This window comes from Erythranthe guttata, chromosome 5 (genome assembly GCF_056151865.1).
Source record: "Erythranthe guttata isolate IM_541 chromosome 5, IM_541, whole genome shotgun sequence".
In the NCBI taxonomy this organism is placed as follows: Eukaryota; Viridiplantae; Streptophyta; class Magnoliopsida; order Lamiales; family Phrymaceae; genus Erythranthe; species Erythranthe guttata.
This window is the reverse complement of record NC_142537.1, coordinates 17,192,785-17,214,873: the sequence shown is the minus strand read 5'-3', so window position 1 is coordinate 17,214,873 and position 22,089 is coordinate 17,192,785. Positions and strand designations below refer to the sequence as shown.

Below are 22,089 nucleotides of genomic sequence, written 5' to 3'. Positions count from 1 at the left end.
CGATAATAATATTTAAAATAATATTTAGGAGATAAAAATTTGATAAAAAAATCAAAAAACAATATTTAGGAGATAAAAATCTAAAATAAAATTTAAAATAATAGTTAGAAGATAAAAATTTGATAAAAATGGAAAATAATATTTCAAATAATGTTAATGAGATAAAAGTTGATAAAATACGAAAATAATAATTAGAATAATATTTAGGAGATAAAATATGATTAAAATCAAAATTATTATTTAAAATAATATTTAGGAGATAAAAATTTGATAAAAATCGAAAATAATGTTTAAGAGACAATAATCTGATAAAAAACAAAATTAATATTTAGGAGATAAAAAACTAATAAAAACATGATAAAACTCGAAAAAAATATTTAAAATATTATTTAGGAGATATAACTTTGATATAATTCGAAAATAATATTTAGGAGATAAAAATCTGCTAAAAGTTGAAAATTATATTTAAAATTATAGTTAGGAGATATAAAATTGATAAAATTAAAAAAATATTATTTATAATAATATTTAGGAGATAAAAATTTGATAAAAATAAAAAATAATATTTAGGAGACAAAAATCTGATAAAAATAAAAAATAATATTTAAAATAATATTTAGGGGATACAAATATGATAAAATTCGAAAATAATATTTATAATAATATTAAGGAGATAAAAATTTGATAAAAAATGAAAAAAAATTACAAATATGACATTAGGGTTTCTTAGGGTTGCCCTAGCGTTTCTTTCTTTTATATATAAGATTTCGTCCATTTTAAATCAACTATTATTTTGAGAATTTTGCTACTTCCATATAATCTATAACTTTTGTTTGATGTAACTTCAAAATTTATGTATGTATTGTTTTATTTATTTATTTTAAGTTTACTCTAAATAGTCCAGAATTCTCAAAAATATTAGTTGAGAGATTATGAAGAAAAATAATATATATATATATTAAGAATAGTATTGTAAAAAGATTTAAAATCTACCACAATTATTCAATCACAACAAAAGAAACTTGTGCTGACATTTCAATCAACAACAAATATTACCCAAAGTATATATAGCCTTCAAACAGAATGGCCAAAAAAGCCAACAAATATTAGTCAACTTCGGAGAAATTCACGAAAAATTAGTAAAAGATCTGCCGAGTGAAGCTTTCCATGCCATCGTAAAACCGAGTTGCATAAAGAGAATCCGATATATGCACCAAATTTTGCAACTAAAAACCAAAAAAGAAAGAAAGAAAGAAGTGCTGACAGGATTACGACAAAGCATAAAACACAACAGCTACAAAATGCTTCAATCTGCAATTACATAATCGGGCAGAATTACTAACGAGAACTAGCCTAGCATACTTTATGCTGCCTTCGGAAAGTGGTTGGACAACAACTTCGCCACACCCTGAAAATTAACCTTGTCGTTCCCATCGAAAATGGACTTCAGTGTTTCATCGCAAAAGATCTCTCTTTTGTTGGATGGGTTCTGCAAAAGATATCAAAGTTATTATAATTGCATTTACATCCTTCAAAATATTGGTATTTAGGTTTCCGGCCATTTATAACCTTTTAAATCTTGAAATCCAACATCAACGAGAAACATACCCAGAATCCTCTCTTCCGAGCAATAAAAGTAATTGGAAAATACTAGGGGAAATAAAAGGAACGAATCTCGACTCATGCACAATATCCACACGAACAAAAACCATTCATTTATACCAAGTAACACGACTAATCGATTTAGATACTGAAGTCAGAACTCGAGTGAAGCTTTGAAGAATAATCTTGAGCGGAATTAGATTTCTACATTCTATATTTAGACCGTTCGTGAGTCAATTTATGTGGTGAACATAGAGTACAGAGAGCCAGGGGTGGCATTTCTTTACCAAGAAAAACATCCCGATTCACTCGTATCATATGAAATTGCAGTGGCATAAATCGTAATTAACACTCGCCATATGGGAAAACGATTGTTACTGTAAATAGGTAGTATATTAAAAGTCTCGAGCACTAGTGTAATTTATTCATAAAACAATGCAACATCAACGAAAAACAAAGGAAAATAAAACGTCTACTTTGTTAAAATCTCAAGCTATCCACTATAGATTTCAATTTGAATACCAGGATACGAAACGTCAATGCATTATTTCACAGTCGCAGTTTACACTCGATCAACCGTAACATTACTCAGTAATATATCATGTTCATGTTACGATTAGGGCGGCACAGAACAAAACCATTTAACAGTACATTGCACATTTAAAATGTTCGTCGGAAAACCCGATAACTATAATAAGCGGCGCGCGCGCACACACACACACACACACAATTAATTTACCCAAAATGATAGAAATGTTAATGCATTATAGGATGAATTTTAATTACCTGAAGATTGTTGGATTTGACGTAGTCCCAGATTTGCTTTATAGCTCCAGACCTAGATGCTTCGGGAGATCCGAGAAACTTCGCGAGAGCAGGTGATACGGATTGCACCTTCAGTATGCCGGTGGCACGAGGGGGAGCATTCGCAGCAGCGGCGGCGGTGGAGGAGGAGGCGGCGGCGGCGGAGGATTTCGCCGCAGCCATCAGAGCTCGACATTTGTTGCCAAAAACCCTTGCTGACGTGGCCATTGGGTGCTCGAGTTTTCTTCCTTGATCGGAGAGGGTGGAGTGTTCTGCTGTAAAACCCTAGAGAGAGAAAAAAATGGGAGGAATATATATAAGGAAGGGTTTTGCAATTTCTCTGTTCGTATTTATATACTGATTAGCAGTGGAGATTGTGGAGGTACGATTTGTAATGCAAAATGTACAACTGCTATAACTTGGCGTAGTTTAATTGCTTATTGTCTATAGGGGTAGAGATGTAAAATCAAATTAACATTTTATTTATTTCCCTCCAAAGTTCAAACAAGTTCGAATCCGACCCGATTTGGTATGGTATTTTGAGTTTCTATAGTCACCTGATCGAAAAGCTTTTATCTTTCAAACCCGTTTTTCAGAGAATGTGTCGAAGTTGCAGGATGGGTGTGGGGTTACGAGTACAAGATCGGTTACTTTTTATGAAATCGACAAATACAAAATCATGAGATTTATTTACAATCGCAACCAGACAGTGTTGTGAACCTATATTTTCAGTGTCGGGGATCGATCGAGCATGGAGAATCGCGGACGATCCCTTCACTTTCTTGTTTTCTTTGTCCGACAGAGTCTCTTTCGGGGGATTTTACCGTTGGGTCCCCAAGAATGATGATGACAGTGTCAGTGTCGATAATCGGATATGTACTACTTTTGATTTCTCGAGAGAGAAATGCGGTAGTGGGATTCAAATGCCTCTTCAATTGAAACCGAGAGTGTTCAACGATCGTGTTTTTGTGATGGATGTTTAGGATCGGATTACTATATGGAAGAGCATGCAGTTTCAAAATCTTGGTCCAAATATGTCGTGTTGATTAGAAGTTGGCTTCCACGTAATATGAGGCCCAGCCCGGATCTTTATGATATAGTCGCCGTATTGCCGAATGGAAACATTGTGCTTTGTATAAGGAAAAGCAACACCTTCGTCTATATCAGACAATGAGAAAAAGGAGTCGGAGTGAAGTTAATGTATTTATCGGTGTCGGTAATCGGCACAACATTAGCTCAAAGTTCGCAGAGACAACTCCTATAAAATTTTATCCAATCAAGATTTGATACGAGATTGAAGCAACATCCGAATACTCCGAACGTGTTGTCAGGTACCTATCGAGTTTCTATACCAGGCTCAATAGTGTGTGGAGAAGTAGATTTTTGAAGTATTGATAGTTTGTGAGGAAACTCAATAACCTAAAAAAAACTTGCATCTCTTACCTAATACAATAATACAATTTACATCTCCCACGTAGTTTGCGAAAAATTACACGGGCGCCGAATTCACTCGGAACGTGAGTTATTTATAAGAAAGAAATAAAAAATGGAGAAAAAAGATTATAGTGCTTACAAAGACAACTGATGCATGTGAAAACATCTTTCTCTGATGTAACGATGACATCATGTCATTCCGTCGATGATGTCGTCAACGCCGATGGGAATGCTTATGGTGGTGGGAATCCTCACGCCGACGGTGGTGGGAATCCTCGCGCCGATCGCGGTGGGAATCCTCGCTTCGATGGTGGTGGGAATCCTCGCGCCGATGCCGATGTCTGCTGCTCCTACGCAGATCATCAGAATCCGAGTCACCACGATGCTTGTGGCTGTTCCTCCTTGTTCGATGATGCCTATTACCGTCAGACGATTCCGATTCCGGTTCCGGTTCCGATTCTGAATGCTTTCTTTTCTTCCTCTTATGTATTACCTTCCTTGATTTTCTACTCCTAGCCTCACCAGAAGATGATGACTCATCACTCCCTTGTTCATCTCTTGTATCATTATTTGCAGGAGAAGACTTCCTTCTATGCTTTTTGCTCTTACTAGACTTCTTTTTCTTCTTCGTCTTGCTTGAGGAAAAGTTTGTTAGCAAATCCGGTATATTAGCTTCACCAAGAAATCCTGCACATAATATGGAAAAACGAAAGATCAAAATTAAAAAAAAAATCCCATTCACAATTACTACTTTTTACACAATCGTATATAAGGCGAAGAGAAAAAAAAAAAAAAAAAAAAAAAAAAAAAAAAAAAAAAAAGAAAGAAAAAAAAAGGGTTTTCACCTCCATACTCGTCGAATATGTCCTCGGCAACTATCTGCTGATTGGGGTCATCGAGATTGAATCCTCCATGAGGAGGACTCATTCCCGGCTTCTGTTTCAGCTCCCATTTCAGAGGCTGCACGAGAGGTCAATTCATCATTTATTTATCATTCTTCAATTCGTCTTTGCTACTAGAATGCAATCCCATAGTGAAAAAAAAACAAGAATATCCGAACAAATAGTAAGTTCTAGACACGATTGATATTATTCAACGGTGAGCTGCTAACGCAACAGGATATTATGAATTCGATCACATGACATAATAAATAAAGCATGATACGAATTGAATTCAAAAACGATTACCTCGCCACAATCAGTCTGGCTTTGGATAGCTGTTAAAGGGTCATCCCGTTTCAATCGGTTTTCTTCATTAGGCATTATAGCATCTTTCAATGGACATTCACGATCACCACTTTGGTGGCCGAAGTTACTGCATCTAAGACATTTCACATTGCGGATTTCAACTGCAAATGGTTTTACCCTGCCAGCAACTCCAGTCTCTAACCTGGAAAAAAAAACCGTCATTATTGTAAACATATTTAAGCATATGCAACCCGACCCTAAAAAATCCAACACGGCATAAGACAAGATTCGATTGCGGAGAAAGAGCCAGTTTTTAAAACTCACTTTGGAGCATTTTTTAGAACTTCAAATTCTTCTTCTGTCGGTAAAGCACGACCAAAAACATCTTTTGGCCTTCGTTTCTTCTTCTCCACTGCAGGGGGCTCGGTTTCTGTCTTCCTGGCGAAATACCAAGACGAATTTAATAGTCTGACAAAAGAAACAGAAATTAAGAAATCACTTTCTTTCTACAGAAATTATTACACTGAAGATGAGGTGTCGTCTAGAGGTGGTTCCTGCGGTTTTTTCTCGTCGGCAACCTCAGCCGCTTTAGCACTTTCGGCATTATAACCAGGAGGCTTGACATACATAAAGCTTACAGCTTTCATCATTTCCAACTGAGAACCACAGGAAAATTAAACCCAGTCAAATTCGCATAATCGCGTGCTTCCAAACATGGGTATGAAATCGGGAAATAAAATAAGATAATATTCATTCATGTGATGTTAAACCTACACCCACATAAATACAAGAGAACGCATTGAAGAGACCGAACACTGTGAGTTGTGATATAAAACTACATTGTTCTCTAACCTTCTCTTTTTCTTTCTTGGAAATAAGTGCAGTCTGCCGAAGAAACTCCTGCTCCTGTGCATACTGCAACGAACAGAAAACAAGAATGGAACAATGAAGAAAAAATGAAGTACTGACAGAAAAAAATAATTAAAATTGAAACTCTACGAATAAAGAGATGCAATCGAGAACACGAGAAAGAACAATAAACAAAAAATGCTGATGAGTGCCCAAAAAAAGCATCACAACCGCAATCTTATAAATAAAGAGGTGCAATTACTCAACTATGATATGAAACAAAAACACTTTTCAAGAGATAAATAGGATTATCAGCACAATCGAGCCAAATGAAAGAAAACGTATAATCATAACGAGATTAAAAAAATAAAACAATAAAACGAGCAAACACGTTTACAAAAAAAATACAATCTTTTGAAATATGAACGCAATTCGAAAGGCAAACATGAAAACGGAACAATGCAACTGCAACATACTAAGCCAATGGATTCGCCAAACATAACCAAAAACAAAAATTACTACGAATAATGTACTTCCTATCCTAAGCAAAACAGAGACTAAAAATCCAACAATAGTACATTCCATATTACCAAATCTTTTCCAATTCCAAAAACCCACATTTTTTTTACGACGAACGCCCAGCTTCCAATAGTACAAAATCGGATGAAAAAAAAAAAAAAAAAAAAAAAAAGAATTGAAACAATCACGAACCTCGCGAGCAACCTCTTCTGCGCGGCGCTCCCTCTGGGCGTGGGTCTGCTCGGCGATCCACTTGCGGCGCTGATTCGGATAGGAGAGTGGGTGCCACGGCTTCTGGTTCAGGAACGAGTGCGACCATGCCGTGCCCGCCGTCGTCTTGTAATCAACTTCGCCGCCGCCGCCGCCGCCCTTGTCCGATAGATTCTTGTTCAGTCTAAACCCTCCCCCTTCATCGTCATCCATGATTTGCAGTTACCCTGCAGGCGAGCTCAACGTTCGATTTATTTGTGCTTTTTTTGCGGATTTGTACCAAATTGCTTCTTTTCAATTGGGAATTAGGGCAGAGGTTTTGCCGGAGTGAAATAAACTTTTGATCGAATAAAACAAAAAAAATTGAATCAAGTTAATTTTAGAATTAACAGTCGAATAAACTTTGATAATTATTAGGATAATTACAGTTTTGGTCCTTATATTATATACTATTGTCTATTTTGGTCCTTAAACTTTTTCTGGCGCGAAATTGGTCCTCCAATAACTATTTCTTTTTTTTTGCAATTTTCGTCCTCCGTTGAAATCACTACGCCTACCAGTTTGCAAATGAATTGAATCGAGTCAAACACTTGGTTGTTCAGACACTTGTTTGAATTTTTTGTCGAATTTTTAAAGTTGTGTTTGAGAGCTTTGGTTCGATAGGAAAACTCGTGTAAAGTAATTCGTAAATGAATCAGCTTCATCTTGTTTTTAGTTGATTTCGGAAATCTGTAGTCAACTGTACATAGAGAGTTGTAAAGTGATCAATCCAGAATTTTCTAGAAGATTTTATTTCATTTTTACATTTTTTTTAAAGGAGGATAGTTACTGGTTCCCCAATTCCTCTCCCGACGTCTCGAATTATTGATAAAAAAAACATAGGCATGACTTCGATTTAGGTACCGACTTTTTCTCAATTTTGGTCATTTTAAATAAAAAATGTAACGAATGCGATTTCTTGAATCAGCCACTTTAATTCGGCTGTTAGTTTCGGTGTATGTTCAACCGTCCAAATGTACAGCAACCGAATCATTTTCATTTCTCTTACCACCAACGTGGAGACCACAAGCCATAAGAAGTTTGAAAAGGACATTTTTGTATAAAAGCACACCTCTCGTTTTCTACTTTTCCACAACGAGCGTGAAAATGGTGGTGAGCACTGCACAAATGTGAAGTTGAAACATGCTTCCTCAATCCTTATCCTTGGACAATCCCTTACTTACTCGGGTACGATTATGTTGCTGGAAACTAGCTAATATCTCTATTACGCCTCAACGTTTCTCTCGTTTCTTAAAAAATAATTTTGCATTGAATCGGAAATTCAGAAACAGATAATCGAGCTCTTGTAATTTGACTATTACGTCGAGAGTTATCGATTGGAAATTTGTTTGTGGATTAAAGAAGTGAGGATGGAGAAATCTTTTTGGTGGATGCTCACTTTTGTTCCCTACATGCCATAAAAACTCCAAGTTGTTGGTTGGAAAGTAGTGCTCTTATCTTGAATTCATAATTATGGTAGTGGATTTATCCACCTATATAATATAAGGGTAAATTATGAAAACAACCTCTCATGTTTGGATAATTACAACAACCTCCCTCAACTATAAATCTTCTTACACGTCCATCCTTATGGTGTCAAATTCAACAGAATCTTCTAGATTCCGATGGAATGTTCTCTACTTTGTACTCGTTTTGTACAAAAAATGCAGTTTCTGATGCACCACAATCTGATATTTACAAGCTATGAGACACATCTTATGAATCATCTTGTTTCAAAAAACGGAGCTCGAATGAGGTAAAACGGGTACAAACTAGAGAATATTCCACATAATCTATAAGATTCGACTAAATTTGACATCGCTATATGAACTTGTAAGAAAATTCTTATCCAAATACGAGGAGTTTTCTTGTAATTTGACCTTACCTCAGTGGGGCGACCGTAATTTACCATATAATATAAAGAATGAAACAATTATTTTTCTTGTGTGCAGATCACTATCATGGACTTAACCTGCATAATCCAATTTCACAAACAGAGCAGTTTCTTGGATTCCAATGCCCCACATGGATTTTATATTCCTGTTCTGCAAAAAAAAAAAAGAAAATGCAATCGTGCTTTAAGGTTCGTTCGCTCGCTTGTTCTCGTTTTGGTCCCCGCGTATCTCGTGCGGACGCGCATGTTCACGTTTCGTGCCGTAGAATATAAAAGATTAAAAATTTCCGTGAATCGGATTTATATAAACCACCGGCCAGTCGTGTACTACAATAATCTTTCGAGGTGTTTTCTACGATCAAAACCTGGCAGCGGGTATATTTATTCGCTTCTAAAATATATAATTATTTATCGGTCGGATCGGTCAAATTAGAAAGAAAAAAAAAACCGTTACACGGGGTCCGCCGTAAAGCACGTTACACTTCACTGCACGCGGTGTAAGGCTCTGTACGCGACAAGCCGATAGCCAATCAGCATGAGCAGCATGACAGACATGTCCATCCACAAATTGGTCAACCCTACCGACTTAACGGCGGGGTAATCCGAAACGCGGCAGTACACTTTCTCCGCGCACTCGTAGTAGTCGTTCTCGGTGTAATGAACGCCGAGAAGAAGTTTGTAGCAATAGTAGCTGTAGCTCAGGTACTTCAGCCACACTATAAACGGCGGTATCTGTCGAACGTAGTATCCACCAGCAATCAGGAAGACCAAAGTCGTGACCGATGCTAACGTCGCGGCTTGTTTGACGTCCATGAGTACGGCTCCGAACGCCAAGCCGAGGCTCTGCGAAACGAGGACGCTGAAAAGGACAATCAGAAGGGAGAGGACGAAGGTGGTAGGGTCCGGTTTGAGTCCGCCCATCCAGTAGAAGATGAACGTAAACGCTGTCGGCAGAGCTAACTCCATCGGAAGATCGGCCACTGTTCGAGCTAGGAAATACGCGGAGAGTCGGTACATACCGGACGAACGTTCCTTGATCAGCATGCTTCTTTCTTGTGGGAAGGTGAATACAGCATTGTACAGAGGGTAGAATCCCCAAAATACCGAGTAGAAGAACAACATCGCCACCTGTACATTCGACATATAACTCGTTTCAGGATCTACAAGAATTTCGGTTAATTGCATTGAGCACCCCCTGTGTTTATTAATATTAACAAAATCCCCCCTATGATTCAATTTTGTTAGCAAACTACCCCTAGAAACGCAGCATTTAGGCGGTCGTGTGCTGAAAAAAAATGCGTTATAGGGAGGTTTTTGCTAATATTTATAGCATGGGGAGATTTTTGGGTTAATGGCATACATGACCCCTGTGTTTACTCTAATTGTTAAAAAACCCTTGTTTTATAAATATTAGCAAAATCCCCCCTATGATTCACTTTTGTTAGCAAACTACCCCCCTAGAAACACAGCTTTTAGGGGGTTGCGTGCTGAAAAAAATGCATTATATCAAGGTTTTTGCTAATAGTTATAGCACGGGGAGATTTTTGGTTAATTGCATACAAGACCCCTGTGTTTACTCTAATTGTTAAAAAACCCCTTGTTTTATAAATATTAGCAAAATCCCCCCTATGATTCAATTTTATTAGCAAACTACCCCCTAGAAAAGAAGCATTTAGGGGGTTGCGTGCTGAAAAAAATACATTATAGGGTGGTTTTTGCTAATATTTATAGCACGGCGAGCTTTTTGGGTTAATTGCATTCAGGACCCCTGTGTTTACTCTAATTGTTAAAAAATCCCTCGTCTGATAAATATTAGCAAAATCAACCCTATGATTCAATTTTATTAGCAAACTACGCCTAAAAACGCATCATTTTTTTTACTACGATTGCGTAAAAGCTTACACGGTCATCAATGTGAGAGGATGGAGTTTGCCACCATAAAAGGCCACCGAGAATCGCCACGCTTAGTACTTGGAAGATTCTCAACTTGTTGAAGGTTTCGAATCTTCTTTCGCGCAGTCCTCGTATAAGCAGAATCTTGAACTGATGCCACCAAGTCGTGCACCATTTCTCCGATCTTACGTCGTTTTCTGCATCAACGAGACTTGTTTTCGTCAGTAGCCGATAAAAACAAAAAGTCAAGTGAGAGAGAGAGAGAGAATGGATAAGATTACTAGCAGAACTTACTTGCACATGCTTCTTTGTAAGTGTAGCTGCCACCGTCTGAACTGCACAGCTCGATTTTCAGCCTCGTCGAAATGTTCGTTTCGTAAGCAGAGGTGAGAAATTCTCGTACGGCCGACGGATCTTGTTGCGGGTTTTCGCTATGGTTGGTATTAGCATTCTGGAAATCAGGTCCAATCCCTGATATTACATACGACCATTTCGTATAGTTAGAACACACGTTAAAGACTTTCTACAGAAAAGGTCGAAAAAATTCGAATTACCGTTAGCAAGATCGAGCAAGAGATCAGCAGGGTTGACAGTGATGGAAGTCGAAAACCCGACGGAAGAGAAATACTCCAAGGCAGTCGAAGCGAGCCCGTAGTAGATCGGGGAGCCTTCAGACAGCAAGACAACCTTATCGAACATGTAATAAAGACGGCTAGAGGGCTGATGGATGGTTGTAATCACGGTTCTGCCACCGCCCGCGAGCCCTTTGAGCGTCTTCAAGATCCGCTGCGCCGAAGTCGAGTCGAGGCCGGAAGTGGGCTCGTCCAGCAACAGCAGACTAGGGTTTATCAGCATTTCTTGACCTATGCTGACCCGTTTCTTCTCCCCGCCCGATATTCCCCGGAAAAGCGGGCCCCCGATCATGCTGTTCTGGCACTTGTTGAGCCCCAGCTCTGCTATCACGTGCTCGACATGCTCTGCTTTCTCTTCTTTGGTGAGGCTTTTCGGCAGCCTTAGGAGGGCGGTGAATAAGAGCGTCTCGAAAACGGTGAGGTGCTGGTATAGTACGTCGTCCTGTGCGACGAATCCCGTTTTGCGTTTGATGGAGCTGGAGAAAGGGTGGCCGTTGTATGTGATCTTGCCGGATAATTTCCCGGTGAGGCGGCCTCCGAGGGCGGTGAGGAGGGTGGTTTTGCCGCTGCCTGATGGACCGAGCATTGCCAGTAGCTCCCCGGGACAAACCATGCCCGTTACTCCGTTGAGTATCGTTTTTTCTCCGGTGGCGGTCGATGCTCCTCCTCCTCCACAACAACTTCCTTCTCTTCCGCCATTTACCTTGTATACAATCTCTTCGAACTGAAATGTAAAAAAAGTATATTCAGTAGGGTTCTAACTGAGAGAGAGAGAGAGAGAGAGAGAGAGAGAGAGAGAGAGAGAGAGAGAGAGAGAGAGAGAGAGAGAGAGAGAGAGAGAGAGAGAGAGAGAGAGAGAGAGAGAGAGAGAGAGAGAGAGAGAGAGAGAGACCTTTAAAGTTATGGGGTATAAAGCCCGTTGTCGAAAGGATTGCGAATTCTTGTGTGCGGGATTTGGTAGACCAATGGCAAGTTCGGTGCCATCGTTTTCCGGTTTCGGAGCTACAGAACAGAGGGGCATGGCCGATAACTTATCGTAGTTCGGCTGAGGTAGAAGAAGGAGGGAAGTTGCAGAAGCTTTTGTGAAGAAGTGATCACAAGAAAGAAATAAGGATATATTATTTCATACATACATATATATACATATATATATATATACATATGTATGACAAACAATATATAGTAGTATCCTAGGATCTAAGTATCAAAAGACGTACACTTGGTTATATTTTTTTAAGGAATTTCTCTTAACTTTTTTTTTTTTTTTTTTTTTTTTTATAATTATTTTTGGTGGCTATGGTACACAATGATAGTGCTTCCCACCATTCACTTTTATTTGTATTAATTTAGTTTTTTGATTTGTTTTGTTTATTTATTTATGGTTTTCTGCAAATGGATTCTTACATTATATGCATGTCAGTTCTTGTCCTGCAGTACGCACTTCTTTTATTCTTTACTTTTTATTTATTTATTTGTTTTGTTTTATTTATTTAATCATTTAATTTTCGTAACTCGTAAAACGGAATATTTGCAATCTGCAGGAGCTATGTGAAGTCGAAACTCGAAAGCAGAGAAAGAAACTGCGTATCAAGGTTAAAGTGTTCGTATAAGAGTGCCAAATTCAACTTCTAACTGGTAAATTTAGCTATAGCATATATGCACTTCTTTTGTTTAACCTGTTTTCTTTAATAGAGCACCCTCTTTTATCGCACACACACCCACATTGGTGTGTGTAGATCATGCCATAAAAAAAAAAAAAAAAAACTGTAACCTTCACCGGGCGTAAGCATAGAAACAACCCGATGTGGGAGTTAGGCAGATGCCAACCTGTCAATAAAAATAGAAAATAAATATAGTACAAAAGTAGACGAAATTGGCTCAAAAGCGATCATTAAATAAATACGAGCCTATCTAAGAACAAAGCTGTAAAGGAAGGAAAGCTATCTAAGCAACACAACTTACATTGTATAGTTAGAGATAAATATTTGATTTACTATTACTTTCAAAATAACCAAAAAAAAAAAAAAAAAAAGTTTACGCAAATTCGAATCGTCCATGTAAAAACTTATGACAGAAAGCTGACTGATTCTCGCGTCCCTTCTAACACTCCCTGCAATAATTTTTTAACTATAGTTTTTTCGACATTCGTATCGACAAAAAATCATACCATGATCTTTTACGATTGAGTTTATTATCTTTTTTAACTTTATTCATCAGAAAAGGTGTACGAAGATCGATGGCGACTATGAAGTTTGAATATTAATTATTCTCGTTTTTTTTTTTTTTTTCCGAAAAAGAGAAATGATTAAAGGAAGAAGCCATCACTCCGACTCGAATTTCCTGCCCCATTGAAACTATTTGTATATATTTTTACAGAGCACTGAGATTTAAAAGAATAGGGTCTTGGTGGAGCCAATCTTGTGTACATTATTCTTCCTTTTATGCCCTTTCGTTCGATAGGTTTGATCGACTTTGATATATATATATATCGCTAATCAAAGTTATTTTTCATTATTATAGCTTAGTTTGAAGGCAAATTACGGCCACCCCAAGTTATGGAAAATGTTTGGGTAATTACAACCACCACCTTCAATTATGCACTGTCTTATGAAAAAATCCCTCATTCAGCAGGTAAATTTGGACATTGTAAGAGTGGACGCGTAAAATAATACATACTTGATGAATGATTGTAGTTATCTAAATATGAGGGGGTTTTTCGTAATTTTAGCGAAGCTAAGTATCTTGCCCTGCGTCTGCGTGATTATTATATGGGTAAAATACAGTTTTGGTCCCTCATATTTGCACTGATTTTACATTTGGTCCTCCATATTCACAAAAAAACACATTTAGTCCCCCATGTTTCAAAGTTTCAACACTTTTAGTCACTTCCGTCAATTTTGCGTTAGAACTAACGGAATCAAACGTGTTCCCATCACTGCCTTAACTGACAGAGTCACGATAAATTGACGTAAATAACCAAAAATATTAAATTATTGAAACATGAGAGACCAAATCGGTACAAACTTGAGGATGAAAACTGTAATTTCCCCATTATTATATCTACAAAAGGGGGCCTAAATATACGTTACACATGATGTGCACTATACATATATAGTGTGGTATGCACAATCACATAGAACTTAAAAGTCTTTGCTTTTAGCTTAATCTTCGTAGTTACAACTTGTTAAATTTATGAATTTCTTTTAGCCACTTTCTTCCACTACTAAGTACTTATATCACCTGTCCACATATTTATTTATTTATTTATTTAATTAGAGGAATTATTTTTTATTACTTATGGATACTCCAAATTAAATAACTTACAAACACATCTGCTGTTGGTAAATAGGGGTGAAAAAAAAAACTGAAAAACCAAAAGATCGAACCGAAAATCAAAAAAATCGAGCCGATATGCAACGTCCCGATTTAAAATTGTATATACGATAATTTGTTTTTTGAAAAATCGAAAATATCGGTTTGTGTATGGAGAATAAAAAAATTACCGAGCCGATTTATACAAAATGATGTCGTTTTGATATATAGTATAAATACTTACCCTAGCGTGCCTCTATCTTTCGAGCGTCTCCATGTGACATGTTTTTCTATTAATTAATTTTGGGTTGTGACGTGTTTTTTATTAGTTAATTTTCGGTTGTTATTTGTTAATTTTTATCAAATAAATATAATGAAAGTCCAAATATATCGATTTTATGCTGAACCGATTCGAACAAATAGACGAAATCAAAACCGAAAATAGACCGAATTGTTACCGAAACCGTTAACGGAAAATCGGAAAACCGATTAACACCGAACCGAAAAAACCCGAGATATTCTATTTTTAAAATATGAAAAACCGATATTATCGGTACGTGTTTGATTTATTGGAAATGACCGAGCTGTACCGACCCGTACACACCCCTATTGGTAAATACAAGTACTCGTACGACTAACAGATCGTTATAAACTCTAGCTGAATGAATGAATTGTCTAAAATCTAAATTACCTTTTATTAAACAAACTATGACTGAGTAAACTACGGGTACCCCTGAATTAAAATAATATTAGGGTAAAATTCATTTTGCACCCCTGTATTACGTGAAAGGTATCATTTACCCCCTAATGTATAGAAAACATCAAACACCCCCCTACTTTTAATGGTCAATGGTCAAAATTTTAACGGTGTTAAATTTTGAGTGCGCAATGACTCTTTTACCCTGTTTTTATGTTTGATATAATTCCTAATTTTTTCTAGGCATATTTTTTGTGGATTGTTGACGATTTCTAGCGTTCGTTCAAATTAGGGCTTTTTGTCGATTTTAGGATTTAATTTTATTCTTGGTTTTCTTTTTCGAGAAATTTTCATTATAATATGAAAAGCTTTGTTTTTAATTTGTGATTCTTTCATATGGTTTGATTCCAATTTTATGGTTTCTTTTAGATTTCAGGACTTTTAGTTTTCCTTTTTGTGGGTTTTACATTTATAATTTGCGAAACTTCATTCTTATTTATCGACTACTCAGCTTTTTTATAAGAAAAATGGCAGAAAATGTAAAAAAAAATGATTGAATAAAGTGAAAAAAAAGGGCGGAAAAAAGTGAAAAATCCAGTGAACATTTGTCAAAACGAAGCATCCTATATATAAAATTTTTTTTGGGGTATTTTCGTTAAAATAAATAAAGCCAACATTTCTTTGCAATAGTCGGTCAAAGGGTTTGACTAACGGAATTAGAAAAAAAAAACTAACGGCAGGGGGGTGTTTGATGTTTTCTATACTTCAGGGGGGTAAATGATACATTTCGCATAGTACAGGGGTGCAAAATGAATTTTTCCCAATAATATTAATATGTTACGTTACTCGTACCTCCTCTGGGTACATTACATTTGCCGTCTTGGGTAGATTTGGAAATTCATATCGAATAATTCATTGAATCTTCAAGATTCCGTTACTCATTACTCCATAAAGGTGTAATTGTAAGACTGAGAAATATCTTGGGGGTTGTTTGTAATTATCAATAATACAGGGGTTTGTAATTTATCTAGTCTTACCTAAGGGTATATTACATTTACCCCTCGGGGTAGATTTAGAAATTCATAACAAATAATACATTGAATCTACTCATAACTCCGTAAGGGTGTAATTGTAAGACGGAGAAATATCTCAGGGTGTGTTTGTAAGTTATTTAGTCTTACCTCAGAGTGTGCCGTAATTTACAGAATATATTCCTTCGTTTCATATGTTCTTTTCGTTATCTAATCCGACCATCGATCCAAACTGAACCTTAAACACTGTCCAACCAAACATTGATAATTATCCAATATTTGCAAGTTGATCCAAGAACTTGTCTCTGATGAATTATGCTGTGAATAATACCTGCCTTCTTTTCTTATCCATTGGTTTATTCTCAGATGTTTAAGATTGTTTTGTCAGTTGACTCAATTGAACAAAGATCCTAAGCATATATATATATATATATATATATATATATATATATATATATATATATATATATATATATATATATATATATATATACATTTCGATTTATTACTTAGGTTGATAAAGATCATAATATTCGAAATGTTTTAACTTTATTTTTCGTCGATCCATTTCGATTTTATGTTTCGCGATAAAGGAGACTTAGAATTTAATCTGATCAGCTGAGGCAAAATCCCTTTCAAGAAAATGGAAATAACTTTCATGCCATAGGTGATAGCAACTCCACTTTTACATTTTGTAATCTTAGAATTATTCTGTCCAAAACCACTACCCTTGTCTTTTTCACACTACTCCCACTGATTTTTTGTTCTTATTGTCAATATCAATAATTGATTCTGATCATGGCTTTTGTTAGCTTCAAGTAGGGGTGTATTTGGTACGGTTGTTTAACATTTAGCTCGATGCCGTGTACTTATATATCATACATTGCGGTATTGAAGAATTTCATACTATTACTGTATCGTAGAAAATTGTAACCGTTCTTTCGAAAAAAATTCGGCAATTCTCGGTTGTCATATGGACCTATGGTAGTTGGTATTTTTTTTCAGCCCTAGATGCTACACTCGGTGAATTTATATAGTAAAATCTCACTATAGTGCAAAAGTATGTATATCAATAGAAGCCTACATTTTTCATCGTGAATATAAGATCTTGAATATTTTTCGACGTGATCTTACTTCTTGAAAAACATTCACCACGTCATGATCAATATTATTTTTTGTCTAATACATAATTCTCAATGTACCATACAAAATTATCATTTATTAACACTTGATCGCCATTGATTCCGCAATTTTTTAGAGCAATTTTTTTTCTATTTAAGTTGATTTTCCAACAAATTTGCAGCCAGTCACAACTCCAAAAATTAAACACTTTAAACCATCTTAACTCATAATCCATAACTTCTGTTTTTAAATAAATTTAAAAGTTTTTGCAAACACCACCTTATAAATTCTTAGTGTAAACAAATTAAGTGAGTGTGAAATTTCAAGGAGTTGACGAGGTCAATATTGTATTATGGAAAAATAAATAAAAATAAGGGTAAATTCCACTTTACCCCCTTGTACTCTGCCTAAGAACCGCTTTACCCCCTCGTACTCTTAGTTTCGTCGACTTACCCCCTTGTACTTGTACAATTTCCCAATACAACCCTCTTCGTCAACTTTTTTCGATTTTGACTCTGACGCCATTTGGTCAGGAGTCAAAATATTGACGTAAATATTGAATTTTTTCGATTTTGACTCTCGAGATTAGAAAAGAGAAAGTTTCACACATTCATATATTTTTTTCTTTGCACTGGGTGGAATCGATCAATTTTTGGGTCTTGATTTTTACTAAGTTAGGGGTTCAATTTGGGGATATCTTGGAAGGGGAAGTGGTGGGAGAAGAAGAAATGACAATATTGACGGAGGAGAAACGACGCGTTATAGGCAGTGGCAATTTTGTAATTTACAGAGTTGACCAAATGGCGTTAGAGTCAAAATCGACAAAAATTGAAGGAAATGGCTGTATTGGAAAATTGTACAAGTACAATGGGGTAAATCGATAAAATTGAGAGTACTACGGGGTAAAGTGACTCACAGGCAGAGTACGAGGGGGTAAAGTGGAATTTACCCTAAAAATAACAATCATGTCCTTTTCTTGCAGTGTATGTAATGGAGTTAGGAAGCTGCCACGTGGCAAGCACTCCTATCTTACAGTGGGGGAGAGTTAATGGGATCTTTTTGTTGTGTCATGGTGGATTGTGGGCTGTCCCTACTAATCACTCAATTATCTGCTGCATTATATTAATCAGTTATTAAGATTTTAAACCTCTTTTTAGCATAATTAAATCTTATTTTTTTTAAAGTCTTTTTTGGCCCTTGAGCTCTCTCAATGTTAATGTTTTGGCCTAATTATTGTTAATTAAACAAACCCTAATGCAAAAACTACTTTAGAGAGAGATAAGATTAGGTGAGGTGTTAGGGGCATTAAAGAAATTAAAATTCAGCTGAGGTTATAGAGTTAGTTCCTTTCACATGCTCACATGATTTGATGTTATATGTTACACTTTTCGATTTTTGATTAGTGTAATCTTTCGTACTTATATTTGTATCATATGAATTACGATCGCCCCCTGGGATAGTGTCGATTTACGAAAAAACCCCCGTCATTTTTTCATAATTACATCTATTTCCGGTAATTTGTAGATTTCGTACATCCAAATGTAAGAAATCTACAAACTGCATGGGGTGGATAAACTGCATGGGGTGGATGTAATTTCTTAAAAAAAGGGGGTTTTCCTTGTAATTACACTTTACCTCAAGGAGCTGGATATAATTTAGCCTATGTGTATATATCCCGACACGGTTTTGTAGATGCTACACACGGTGAAATATATCAGATAATACTACATAATTGATTCACACATAATATCATACATATTCATGTGTATTTGTGCTTAATAGCTAATTATTTATCTAAATCAATGGTACATAATCATCTTATGTAATGTTTAAAATTCAAATTATATTATAAACAAAGTATCCGTTGTGTTAAAGGGTAATGAAATAAGTTATAAATATGCATGTCTATACATCTTTTAAAAGATATGAATGAATTGAAGTTAGTGGCTTCCATCTTCACATGATTAAAGCACTTTTTTTTAACCCTTACTACTAAATTAGCAATGAAAATTGGCTTCACATATACCCCATATGTTGTAATATCTGTCACTTTTGAGAAATTCTTTTATTGCATATTACTTATCATTTTATAATTTTAATGTTGCATTAATTACATATTTTTTGTTATATTCTTATTAACTCTTCAACACTCTCAATACACTAATTAGTAAACAAGAGTGTTTTGGTCTAATAATATATATATATATTTCACTAAAATCGATACAAGACATTTATTGTGATTCTTAAGATTTGGTGCAAAGGTGAAAAACACAATTATTTAGGAACAGAGGGAATGGCCCTTCCATTTACCTTGATTTTATCGCTCCAACTTTTTATTTATTTTTACTATTAAAGATAACAAAGAATGGTGATAGTGATTTTCTTTTTTTTTTTTTTACTTTTTTTTTTTTTTTTTTTTTCTTTTTTTTTTTTTTTTTTTTTTTTTTTTTTTTCTTTTTTTTGTTGTTGTTGTTGTGTTATGGTCAATGTGAAAATAAAAGTAGAGAAATTACTAGATGGTAGTCAATGGTTTGATTGATTGTAAAAGCTAGAAGAATTCTATTTATAGTCCCCAAAAAAGCCCTAATTTAGGCCAAGACAAATAAATAGTTCACGATTGGCATCTTTGACATTATTTTTTTAAATCATAATTATTATTTTTTAATCATTATTATTTATTTTTTTTGAGTCATTATTGATAAAGGGTTTTGGCACTTTCTATTATGGGTGACCAAGTGGTATCCACATAGTTAGAAATTAGAATGTCATATAGGAGAGAAAAAAAAAACAGTTAGTATCATGTTTAATTTGAAATTACAAAATTAGTAAAATTTTAAATTATGACAACTTTAAAGTTTATCGACACGGTCATAAAATAATTATTTTCACGTGTCACGGTCATAATTGAAGTGTGATTAAAGATCATTGATTTTTATGTCATTTGAATCGAGTGCGGGACATGAAATAATGTTCGTATTTGAGCTCTATGTTTATTCACATAACTTTTGGTGATTAAGATTGCAATCCTTGATTGGATTGAAATTCCTCGTTGAATATATGTTGGAACTTCAGCTGCACTTTGACGACTGATCATAAAATTAGCAGCTTGAGGCTCGGAATTCAATTCTTGTTCTTCTAATTGACGAGAATCGATCAACTGTTGTCAAATTCATGCAATTACTAACACATAATCTTCTAATTATTATTTCTATGCTACACCTGATAAAATGTTAAATCGGCTGGATTTTTAGTGTTGATCTACACACACCAATGTTGGTGCGTGTGTGTTTGTGTAATGCTGCAAACCTACAAGCGAGACTTTTATATAACATGACAGATCAAATCACGATTTGTCGAGTAGAAATTAACGAAACCTATGCCGTTAGGCACGCGTTCAAGTGGAATAGATATTGCACCAAATTCTGGAAATGGCAATCCATAATTCCATTTATATCTCAATTATATATATATATATATATATATATATATATATATATATATATATATATATATATATATATATATATATATATATATATGATTAGACATCATTCAAAAATAATGGATCAGAAGAAATCTTCATCAAATTCAAGTGATTGCATCTGTTTCTTTTTATTTTTTTTATTAATTTCGCTATTGTTTTCCCATTAATTCCAATATTTATAACATCCAAAATAAGTAGCTTTTATGTTCTTTTTTTGTTTCGTAACTCGGGTGATCGAGTTCTCCCCAACTACAACTCGGGATCATGACCTTTCATTTGACTTGTCGTCTATTTTACATTTTGATGAATGCAGTTACGATCTATACATATTCGGGAAAAAATAAATCAGAACGAAAATATCGATAATGATATATATGTTATCGTGTGATGTGGAGTACATTGTGGCTGTACACAAAGAAATTAACATTTTCCCCGTAGTCTACAATGAATATTAAATTTGTGTACAATTTATATTAAAATTAAACTACTAAGAAAAAAAATAGTCGAAATAATTAATATTCACCAAATCCATCAGTGGATGATGTGTAGAGGCTAGCTAGGGTTTGAGATTTTATTCTTTTTTGGGGTTTCGTTGTATTTCCACTAGTAGCATGAGAAAAACAAATAATGTGCAATATAATATATATATATATATATATATATATATATATATATATATATATATATATATATATATATATATATATATATATATATATAGAGAGAGAGAGAGAGAGAGAGAGAGAGAGAGAGAGAGAGAGAGAGAAGACGACTCCAATTTGGATTTTGAAGGCACTCTAATTTATGAAATAAAGTCGAGTTCGAGTTAGAGCTTGCAGACTAAAACAAGCAACACTCGAGTAAAAAAAAAATGATTCGTTTCATTCGAAATTGAATTTAAATAAAAAATATGTAAAACTTTTAGAGTTGATGCAAATTTGCAATGAAATATTGGGTATTAGAATATTTATTATTTTATAAATAAAGAAAAAATAAATTAAATAAAAAAAATGTGAAATCCAGCTCTCAGGTAGTTGCAAGTGGAAGAAAATGAGATAATTGGCATGATTGTTTGTATAGAAAATGACAAGGGGTATTTTCCAATTTATTTAATTAATAAAAAATAAACATGCTTAATTAAATAGCATGCGCAACACAAGATTTCATTGTTATTTATACCCTACACATGGACCTCACTCTGTCCTTCAAATTCTTTTCTTTTTCTTGGTACAAATCCAATTTGGATTATTCGGGTTTGCCTATATGATCTTCTTCAACCTTTTTCCACAGTGAAATTTGGTAAAAAGTAGTTAGGAGTTTTGATTTTTTGATTTTTATTTTTTTTTGATTTATTTTCCGGCAACCAATCGTATAGGTGCG

The 22,089-nt window shown here is 35.0% G+C and overlaps 3 protein-coding genes across 3 annotated transcripts; all 3 read right to left on the bottom strand.

Annotated features, from left to right (window-relative positions):
- Positions 1–970: 970 nt before the first annotated feature.
- LOC105967049 (protein TRI1) lies at positions 971–2,769 on the bottom strand. The gene is made up of 2 exons (XM_012991610.2): positions 2,389–2,769; positions 971–1,489 (listed from the first exon to the last, which is right to left on the bottom strand). Exons 1-2 carry the CDS (start codon positions 2,632–2,634, stop codon positions 1,364–1,366), a joined length of 372 nt encoding a protein of 123 aa, XP_012847064.1. The 5' UTR covers positions 2,635–2,769; the 3' UTR covers positions 971–1,363.
- A 1,057-nt stretch (positions 2,770–3,826) lies between these two features.
- On the bottom strand, positions 3,827–6,975 carry LOC105967237 (zinc knuckle (CCHC-type) family protein). The gene is made up of 7 exons (XM_012991836.2): positions 6,588–6,975; positions 5,880–5,942; positions 5,550–5,683; positions 5,352–5,465; positions 5,028–5,229; positions 4,686–4,800; positions 3,827–4,527 (listed from the first exon to the last, which is right to left on the bottom strand). The coding sequence occupies exons 1-7, from the start codon at positions 6,816–6,818 to the stop codon at positions 4,055–4,057; spliced, it is 1,332 nt and encodes a 443-aa protein (XP_012847290.2). The 5' UTR covers positions 6,819–6,975; the 3' UTR covers positions 3,827–4,054.
- Positions 6,976–8,808: 1,833 nt separating this feature from the next.
- LOC105967202 (ABC transporter G family member 14) lies at positions 8,809–12,214 on the bottom strand. The gene is made up of 5 exons (XM_012991796.2): positions 11,956–12,214; positions 10,986–11,787; positions 10,726–10,902; positions 10,441–10,628; positions 8,809–9,666 (listed from the first exon to the last, which is right to left on the bottom strand). Exons 1-5 carry the CDS (start codon positions 12,082–12,084, stop codon positions 9,022–9,024), a joined length of 1,941 nt encoding a protein of 646 aa, XP_012847250.2. The 5' UTR covers positions 12,085–12,214; the 3' UTR covers positions 8,809–9,021.
- Positions 12,215–22,089: the final 9,875 nt, after the last annotated feature.